Here is a 10,979-nt window from a genome sequence, read left to right as displayed (position 1 = left end):
ATATGTTGTTTTAATTAATTGAATGGATAAATGATTAGACATTTTGAATATATGACATGCTGACAAGCAATGTTAAGATGTCACACATGAACTGTTCAAAATGACACCCATTAATAAGTAGGTCTAAGGCCCACTTTCCATGATTGCATTTCCACATGTTTCATCGTCTGTTTCGAAGCATGAAAATGTAAATTTTTGCAAGTGGATTACTATACAAATTTTTACTTTGTCCGAGTGTAGTTTGAAACCAAAAGTACATGTTTCACGTTATGATATTACTGCATTGAAAAACTCGCATGCGGAATCATGTATAAGCAAAAGGTACTGTGTAAATGAATTGTATCAATACTCACATGTTAATGGAAAACGGACCTTAGATATTTTCATTCTCCAGTTATATAGAAAAATGCAGGCACAAAGTCTTTGAAATGTCTAAATATTTTACTGTCCAACCATTGTTAATAAGTGGCTGCAATTCTAATTTTGCATTTGAAATGGAGTGACGCCAAAAACATTTTTAATTACATAACTTATTTTACTTTGCATAACTGTTTGTTTTATTACTGATTTTTTTGTTGTTGCTAGGATTGATCATTCAGTAAACTTTGCACAAACAGTAAATGGTGATGTCACATAAACGATCATATCTGTCATGTGTCAAAACACGCATAATATTTACTGTAACAATTGGGAATTCCTGTAAAATGCAACTGTACACAAATATTCTCCATTCCCCCACACTCATGAACTTGCATGTATTACATTCAAGCTAATTCACTCAGATCTGCCGAGTGTATTCTGTTTTTCAAATGAGCATTGATGATTTGTCCAAACTCTGGTCGATGCAGCAGCTCGTAGGCCATGGGGAGAAGATGAAGTATAGTCGAATGGAATGTTTTTCCACCATATGTAAACAAATCCAAACCAAGTTCAAGTCCTTCTCCATAATCACATTCATCATTAGCAAACTGGATAAAAGTTATCAGCTCTTGCAGAGGCTCAAAGTTATCATCCCGCTCTTTTTCAGATTTACTGTCAACAATTTTCTTGAACATCTTTTTTAAATCGGCTAAAAAAAAAAATACCATTACCATAAGTGAGTTCAATTACCAACAAATATGTCAAACATTACGTATTTAAGAAATATCTTTATATTTTGATGTAATTAATTTAAATTTTTTAAAACCATGTAGTGAGCTGAACATTCTTAGATGCAACTATAAACTAAGTTTCATTGATCTAGGATTTATTTGTGAGAAAAGAACCTAAACACAAAAACTAAACATAGCGTTAAACACTAAACTATTTGAATTAAAAATTAAATTTAATAAATTAAAATGCATTGAGAGGAACATACAAAAAATAAAGTATAGTTTGTGGCCAAGCTAATCATAAAGACTTAATGTTGGAGCTAAAAGCAAAATTTGACATTGGTTTTGTCAAGGTGAGACAAAAATTAACAAAGAAAAAAATATTATCATCTACAAGACAATTAAGTGCATGCAAGTTCTGCTTTTGTTTCAGGCAGAGGTCAAGTGCCATACTAAAAGAATCCTTCATATGTGTCCATGTGTGGGACAGGGCTATTCCACCCTCGGGTACATAATTTGTTGTCAGGGACGAGGCTTGCCGAGTTCCTGACATCATATTATGTACCCGAGGGTGGAATAGCCCTGTCCCACATGGATACATAATGGATTGTTTTTCTCCCATTCAGTAGATGAAAACCAAACATTTTGGGAACACGTGAAAAACCTAGATTTTTTTTTTTTTATCTTACAATAAAATAATCATAACCATTGAAAAGATCATACCCAAAAATGGTTTATACTAAAAGTATAAACCGAAAATGATAGTATAATTTCATTATGACAGCAGGTTTCCTTGTTTTTATGAAATATAAAAAGCATTTCTTGCGTTATTTTGCCATTTACGTGATGTCACCCAATGTTAATATCAGCTCAAACAACAGAAGTCACATGGTCATGCAAGACTGATTTATTCCGTATAGACTGTCATGGAATATGCACGTCTTGCATGGCTAAGGATGGGAGAATATAAGACTCCATCATATGCAGTCATGTGGGATAAAAAAAAGTACACCCGAGGTGGTGAAAAGTTTGTCACCACCTCACATTAATATGACATCATATATTACCAACAACGTCATGTTAAACGCAAGCGCGTAATATCCCATGTAAGATAGAAATTTCTTACATGGCTTTCTTTCATGGGATAGCTCTGTTCCATATACCCGAGGATGAGAGAATAATAGACTCCATCATATGTAGTCATGTGGAATAGAAAAAGTACACCCGAGGTGGTGGAAATTTCAAACCCAGACAAGGCTTGCCAAGTCCCAGGGTAGAAATTTCTACCACCGAGGGTGTACTTTTTCTATCCCACATGACTGCATATGATGGAGTCTTTTTCTCCCATCCATTTGATAAAGACATAATTATTTTACACGAACAAACAAAGATGGCTGAAAAAGTAACTTCTTTATTTGGCAGTTTTATCATAAATAAACTACACTATCATATTTTCCGCATCAGATAATTTAACACTACAAATAAACAAGATAGTTTTCATAATGAAGGTTTTAATAACAAAATACTGATCTCAAACAAACCAACTCGCATTGATATGATGTCATGTTACCAATGCTGTTATACTCCCCATGTTAAATTCAATGACGTCATAGCCCATGCAAGACAGATTTATTCCACACAAGCTGACGTCATGGGATGGGTCTGTCTTGCATGGCTAGGGATGAGAGAAGACCCTATCTCTAATATAATCCAAGTTACCTGGTGTCTCTGGAACCTCCCTGTATCCAATATCATTCTCATCTACTGGTACGACGATACCAGCTCCATGAAAACTTTTACACACAACCTTCTTATCTCGAGCCTTCATGTTTTTAGTTTTCAAGTCCAACGAACAGTTTTTTGTTTTAGCAAATTCCACTAAACTCTTTGAGAGGTGTTCCAATTTTTTCTTAGTTGCACCTTCTGTTGATTTAAGCGTCTCATCTATATAATATCTGTAAGAAAATTCAATAGAATAAAACGTTCTGCTAATAAATCATATTTGCCCTTCAATCAGTTAAAAAGTTAAAATATTGATTTTTGACTAATTGGATGGCAAACATTTCGTAATTTTTTACTCATAATCACAGAGGAAACTCAATACATTTTTCATATTATATTTAGTAACCAGGAATCTTTTATATGTACCATCCCACAGACAGGATAGTACATGCCATGGTGTCTGATATACCAGTTGTGGTGCACTGGCTGGTAAGAAAAATAGCCCAATGGGACCACCGAAATTCACGACAGCAATCAGCAATGCATCTACAAAAGCTTGTGTTAATTGCTGCCGCAAGATGATATGAAATTTCACAAGCTACTCTTAGTGGTTGTTTAATGCCTATTACCTGCTGTTAGCTACTCAGTGCAATAAAAAGTCAATTTCAGATATTGTCAAATTAAGAATATTCACAATTGCAGCCAAGTTGTAGTCTCATACAGTTGACATTTTTGGTTTAAAGAATAAGACAAAAATACCATAATGTTGAGCAGTTGCATTATGCCTTTCATCACTAATGTAACCAATGAAACTGAACAAACATACGACACAAAGAAACATGAATACAACAATACTATGGTGCATGTAATCAACTTACTTAACTGCAGCAAACAGGTTCTCTCCCCTTGGTGTAATGATACCATTGTCCTTAGCACAGTTGGCCGCGACAAACACTGGTAATTCCTTCGGATCATCCCTGAAATCAAATATCAATCATTTGTCTTTGTTTTAGCAACAATCGTGCACAAAGATCTGATTACTTCTAAACAGGTCTCTCGGTTTGGTAATATAATAAAAGGAAAATGAGGACAGAAACACTTGTCACTTTGCATCTATAAGCATGCATGAGGAGGTTACGAGTAGCTGATTACTTATGGAGAAGCTTCCTAAAGCTAATAGCTAAAAGCTAAAATGTTTGTCTTATTTAATGACACAACTAAAGCACATTGACTAATTATCATTGGTTATTGACTGTCAAACATTTGGTAATTCTGACGTAGTTTTCTGAGGAAACCTGCTATATTTCATTAGGTCAGGTCAGGTCATGGGTTTTTTTACATGCACATTCAGAACAAACTGTTATAGCGCACACCTGTCATGAGCGCAGGTACCGGCCTCGGCCAGCTTCTCCATTTATTCCAAACACTATAAAAATGAAAGGCACAATTATTCTACAAATCTTTCCTATGCAAGATAAAAGTCAGGGAATATTTCTTTAACAGCATCTTTTGATATATCAGTTATGAAGCACTGATCAGAAAAACACCAACAATTCCAGAGAGGACGATCGATACAATGACTCATTCAGGGGTGCAAAAAAAATTAATATTTCACTAGTCTGTCACATGGGTACTAACAAAAACATTTCTATTCCACGAGAATTTCTACTAGTCTATCAGTCTACAAATGTTCATTCATTAAACTAAACACACACAAATCTTTTTATTGCAGCCTTTATATAAAATGGATGAATACAGGTATGTTATTCATGATGAAGAAAGGAATGTCTTACTTAATGACACTCCACACATTTTAATTATAATAATATGGTGTCGAACATATGCAGGCCTTGACCTTAAGTTTTTTCAGTGGTAGCCCACCGGGCTACCAGACTATAAAATCTAGTAGCTCTTAGTAAAAATTGGTAGCCCCACAACTTTTAAAGAAAAGAGGAAAAAAAGATAAATAATTTATTTTTATTTAAACGTTTTAGGGTGGGTTTTTGTAAATCGTGAGTAAATGGACAAAAGGATGGCCTCAAAAGACGAGTAAATATGGTATGAAAAAACAAATCTAACCATAACCACCTAACAACCGACTTATTCTTCCTGCATTAACTTATTTGGTACGATTCCAGAAATACACAATAGTATTTATCACTATTATTATTATTTATTGTTTTTAGGCCTAATCTCGTAATGAATGCTTACAAAATATTATTGAAACACTTCATACGGTTTTCACCAGTAGAACAGTATGTCTGCTAATCGTATGATCTTCAGATCGATATTGCATATTTTAATACTTAAAATGGCTGCAACTATGTTCAATAGGTGTAATTTTGAAGAATCTTAACAAAACTTGCCTTTATTCCAAAAAATAGCGTTTTTTATTGATGACAATAAACTTGTAAATGCCGAAAGCCAATTATCCCAGACAGGGGATCGCCATGTGTGTTTGTGTTACCACGTGACAAGGTCAGATGTTATTTTGAGCGAGGTTATCACGCAAAGCCATAGCAAACGATAAGAGACATTTCATTAAAATTAATCTGTAAGAAAGATTAATATTTTTAACATTGAAAATATTCGTCAGTTTATACATTTATTTAACATAGTAATAGATATTAATTTTTAAACAATAATTTGACTATTGAATTATCGTTTAGTTCAGACTTCAGCTGGCAGTAAATAGTCTTGATCATAAAAAGCGTTTGTTATAAGTAGGCGTAAAAACAACGGGCCGTGTTGCTGATTGTCATAAATGACTATGCATAGTTAACCCATGACCCAAATGAAAATGCCATGAGATGATGACCCGTACGAACCAGGTATATCTGGCCACTGGATTACATCAAATTATTTGTTTTTGTCTGTACTGGCAAATATACTCCTTTATTTCACTAAATCGTATTGTGCAACCGCCACCTGTGGGTCACACTAGGGGAGCAATTAACAGTTACAGCGACTCCTGGCAGCTGAGAGCGCGCACATGAAAGGTGGCATTTCAGACACCGATGAATTAAACGTCTTGTTGATTGTTGAGTGACTGGACATGCCAAAATATTTGGTAGCCCGGCGGACTACTAGGATTAGACAACTGGTAGTCCGAGTGAGAAATCGGTAGCCAAAACACCCCGGGCTACCGCTAAGGTCGAGCCCTGATATGATTAAGGACTATACATATGAAACAGGAAATGGTTACTTTTTCTGATTAGCAGCAAGGATATTTTATATGCAGCATCCCAGACAGGATAGTACATACCACAGCCTTTGGTATACCAGATGTGGAACTGCCCAAATAGCTCAATAGGCCCACCAACGGGCATCGATCCTAGACCGACTATGCATCAGGAGAGCACTTTATCACTGGGGTATGTCCCAGCCTTATTAAAGATAAATGTTTTACCTGAAGTATCCTAAATGCAGCTGTTTCTTGTTATCTCCTCGAATAACAGTCAGAAACTCAGGTGGGTCGTAGTAGTATCTCCAGTGACGTAAGAAATTGGGCGTTCTGTCTCGACGGTTCTTGCTAACATTCTTGTGTTTGCCCACCAAGATATCAAATGGTCCCACCAGTTGAAATCCCAATGCTGACATCAGTGCCTCTAAAAAAGCCAAATATTTAGTTGTACGTTTAAGTCATCGAATGATTAATATTGATTTGTAAAGAGAGTCATACAATGTTGTGCCGTCTAAAGACAACAAGAGGTCAATAGGGGCTGAAACACTCACCTGGTATTAAACTATACCTCTGAAAAATGAACCATAGTAATAACAATTTATCACAGGTAGTCATTTGGTGGTCCCGCTAATTCGACATTAACATAACAAATGATGACATACATATGTATCTGTTGTAACCTGAACAAATAAATGATCCACTTTTAAAACAGCATGTATGCAATGATATTTTGTTAATTCAGGGCTAGCTGTGCCACTCGCCAATTGTGAATTTTAGGATCAATTGGCAAATTTTATTTTCATTTGGCGAAAAAATTCCATGTAATAATTGGTGTTTTGTTGGAAAATAACTCTGGGTTTTTAATTTTTTTATATAATGTGGCGAAATGTTTTACTCACCCAGAGCTAGCCCGGTAATTCTAATTTCACCTGTGACATAATTTGAAAATAAATGAAGATATACACTGTTGATGGTCAGGTCACGATTAGATCATGTGTAGAAAATTTGATTAATATCTCCACATTTTTTAATCCAATTGGTTTTCCAAAAATTAAATCAGACATTTGGATTTCATGTGTTGGTAGCGTATCAGTAAAATCACGGAACCGAAATTTTGTATCCTATGATTAATATATCGAGTATGACTATTCAACAAAAACAATATAAACAGTTTATGATGGGTTCCCATGATCACAAGGCATGGAACTGAAAAAGTGTTTCTCATTCAATTTGAAATCCTATGGCCTGGAAATTGTAACAATAAATTAAAAACTAGTTATGACATAGATACCAACCACAAGGGTCACTTGGTTCTTCCTTCTGACAAAACTCCCAAAAGTAGTAGAAGTCATCAGGCATGTCTACGAGGAATTTATTTTTGATATTTTCTTTAACACTGAGTGGAGATTGTGGCTGGTCTTGTTCTTCCTCTGTATCACTGACGTCAGCTTCTGAAACAGTAGTATTAAGCTGATGTAAGATTTAAACTTTCCATGATAACTGTTTAAAACACTGATAAATTTAACAGACAAACATGTATAGCATTTCTTTAACAGCTTTTTGAAAAATTGCTAAAGAGAAGATTTTCAAAAAGGTATTAAGTTTACATACATGTATGTTCTGCATGAAATCAAGTTTTCTTTCGTTTTGATATCTAGATTATGGCGGTCAGCGAAATGTTTGGGTATGGCACTATGAAATTAAATATTTACAATGTGGGTGCTGAATGCAACTGCAGTTGATAGGGGGTATGAGGGGCCTCCCCCAGAGAGAAAATGGGTTAGGTTTAGGGTTAGGGTTAAGAAAATCATACAGTAATGATAAGAGTCATTAATTTTGTCAAAAGATCTTGGAACTTTAAAAAATAATATAGATCTGCAAAACAATTTGAGTATGGTACCTAATACCCATTTTACCCTCTGGCAGAAACCCTGGTGGTTCTGAATGGCAAAAAGTACCACAATCATTATTTTTAGACTTGTTTTTGAGAGGTGGGAGCATGATTACACCCCTAATACCCGTGAGTTTAATCTGAGGGGTGCAACAAACATTGATTACTTTGACCTGTGCAAGTTCCCCATTCTCGACAATATGAGGAGTGCAATTTGTCGAGTGCTCTTCTGGGTGTTTTAAAAATGAAAGTCTTTATTTTATGTTTTCTATACATACTTTGTTTATATATATATTTATTTTGGGTATACAAAACAAATGGCTCTCATTTGAGAATATTTTTATAATTTAAAAATAATATCCAGGAACAGAAACTAACACTGACCCTCACGCCCCAGGTGAGTAGAAACCACTAGTAACTTTTTTTGACTAAATCAATAAATGTATAAGTGTTGCTAATAAACAAACAAAATTAATACCTAATCTAGAACATATATCATAATTAAATAGAGATTTGATTCCATCCAAAATGCAAATATATTTAAATGAACAATGTGCATTGTCAATATTATACTTGCTTTCTAGTAAACTGGACTATTTTTGCTATTTTAAGTATTTATTTTATTGTTTTTTCAATGTAATTCAATGTGAAAGTTTACCTATATTTAATTAATTTCCACTAAGTCCCTCACTAAGTCCCTCACTAAGTACATACCAGCCTCGTCAGATAAGCATGAAGCGTTGTCTTCTGAGGATACTGTTTCTTTCTCTTAAAAATGCAAATATATTTAAATGAACAATGTGCATTGTCAATATTATACTTGCTTTCTAGTAAACTGGACTATTTTTGCTATTTTAAGTATTTATTTTATTGTTTTTTCAATGTAATTCAATGTTTGTCATCAAATAATCAATGTGAAAGTTTACCTATATATTTAATTAATTTCCACCAAGTCCCACACTAAGTACATACCAGCCTCGTCAGATAAGCATGTACCGTCGTCTTCTGAGGATACTGTTTCTTTCTCTTCATCTTTTTTGTGTCCACCTGCTTTAAGTGTACTTTCACTCTGTTCGGTTTTCTTACCAAAGAAGTTATCCAGCGTTTTTGACTGCTTAGCTTCATTACCTTTCAACTTTTTGGTATCAGAATTTTCTTCTTCCTAAAACAAAAGTAAAATTAACAATAAAAAAAGAGAAAATAAACCAGAGCATTATTTTCATTATTCCATTGCTATTAGTCTGCCTGTTATCTGCAATGAACAATATTAATATTATGTATTAAAACATTAAGTAACATCAGTATCAAATAAGAAGACCATGTTGCAGTTTTTTTTACCCCTTGGTTAAGTTAAGAAATATACTTTAAAGCATACCACAAATGGTACATAGCAGTGTTGTTTGTTGTTAAAAATTATAATTATGGAGTAATCAATAATCGTGCACGTTGCATGTTTTTCTAAAACTTACAAGCATGTGCAAACCAATGACATCACATTTATCAACAACTGAAGAAATAACACTTCCGGGTTGTTAACAGGACCGTGGGTATAATATACCCCCCCCCCCCCCCCCACCCCAACAATATTTGTTAGAATTAGTGTAAGCTTAGGGTTAGGCTTAGGGTTATACCTTTTTAAAAAATTTATTCTATAAAAGCAACATAATCTTTATATTTCGTAATCCAGTATCACTATGTTTTGCCTTTGAAAAATTAGACATTTTGACTATTCTTTGTAAAATTTCCTCCAATACGGTGCTTTTATTTGTGCTTTTGGTAGAAATATAGCACAGAAGACACAATGAAGCATTATGGGACTAAAGGTTCGTTTTACTCCGTAAACACTCGGTTCATTCTGTCAAAATACACGCTATAAGATTTAAAAGTATTAAAATGCAGTCTCACTTGTTGATCCACTGCAGGGCCAAGTGAATACAGTGCTCGGCTACAGTCCCGATGGTCTGGAGTTCGAATCCAGACCCTAGCACTTGATATCATAATTCAATACCCCCAAATGGTGGGGGTGCGGGCGGAAATCTTTCCATAAATTGATATTTTACAAACTTCACTAGTTCAGTTGATATCAAGCAATCATGGAGATAAAAAGAGCTGAACCGACTGCTCTTGACAAACCGAATTTATCCTTTTAAAAAATATTAATCAGTGTGTCCACTGTGCATCTCATAATTTTCTGGGAACATTTTGTTCAGTATCGGGTCGCAATTCGCAACTGAAGTTCTAGAGATCTCTACACAATTTTAAAACATTAAACAGTAGATGCTAATAAATTTTTAGTTAACTGGAAATATTACTAATGAAATTTTTTTTAAACAAAATGTTCCCCGATTTTTTTTCATGTAGTGGCTTTAAAAAGTGAAAATGACGAACCGCACATATGGAAAGTTTATTTTTCGAAATGCATGTGCCTTAATGCAGTAAAAACTAACATACTTTTCTGATTACTGGATGGTGTTACACTTTTGTTTACTAAAATGGATTAGTTTTACGTCCATCTTGTTGATTTCATGTACTAATTGGAATATATTTTATGTACCATAAATGAAAAATATAGAATATTCTTTCCGTATTGTAACGTTTTCATCATTAGGCGAATGCAGTTTAAAGCTTGTTTTATTTAAAGTTAAGTTTTAAAAACACCACCAGAGACATTGATTATAAATCATTGGCTATTGGATGTCAAATATTTGGTAATTTTGATGTACTCATGATGTAGGCCTATAGTCTTAGAGAGGAAACCCACTACATTTTTATGGATCTTTAAGTTTTAATAGTTTTATATAAATGTGCAATCCTCCAGACAGGATAACACATACCACAGCCTTTGATATACCAGTTGTGGTGCACTGGCTGGAACGAGAAATAACCCAACAGGCCCACAGACGGGGATCGATCTTTGAACGACCACGCATCAGTCGAGCACTTGTGGGCCAGAACTACGTCCCGTTCGCAATTTGCTTATTTGGGACACCGATTTAGAGTTTTGCTGGTAAAGCAGTATTTTGTTTTGTAAGTGAACAGTCATTTCAAAATTAAACCTCTTCAAGCTTTCGCTTTGGGTGTCTATACTGCT

General features: G+C 34.5%; 1 protein-coding gene across 2 annotated transcripts; it reads right to left on the bottom strand.

The window, feature by feature from the left end:
• Positions 1-422: 422 nt before the first annotated feature.
• LOC121375094 (histone PARylation factor 1-like) lies at positions 423-10,046 on the bottom strand. Of its 2 annotated transcripts, XM_041502329.1 has the most exons (8): positions 9,794-10,046; positions 8,861-9,050; positions 8,603-8,656; positions 7,293-7,448; positions 6,223-6,421; positions 3,692-3,790; positions 2,811-3,046; positions 423-1,069 (listed from the first exon to the last, which is right to left on the bottom strand). In XM_041502329.1, the coding sequence occupies exons 1-8, from the start codon at positions 9,884-9,886 to the stop codon at positions 765-767; spliced, it is 1,332 nt and encodes a 443-aa protein (XP_041358263.1). In that variant the 5' UTR covers positions 9,887-10,046; the 3' UTR covers positions 423-764. The 2 variants fall into 2 exon arrangements, with proteins under 2 accessions (XP_041358263.1, XP_041358264.1); XM_041502330.1 differs by lacking the exon at positions 8,603-8,656 and having other exon boundaries at positions 9,794-10,041.
• Between the last annotated feature and the right edge of the window lie 933 nt (positions 10,047-10,979).

The sequence above is a fragment of the Gigantopelta aegis genome, chromosome 6 (genome assembly GCF_016097555.1).
Source record: "Gigantopelta aegis isolate Gae_Host chromosome 6, Gae_host_genome, whole genome shotgun sequence".
NCBI lineage: Eukaryota > Metazoa > Mollusca > Gastropoda > Neomphalida > Peltospiridae > Gigantopelta > Gigantopelta aegis.
The sequence above is the reverse complement of the archived record's forward strand: the minus strand, read 5'-3'. Positions and strand labels throughout refer to the sequence as shown.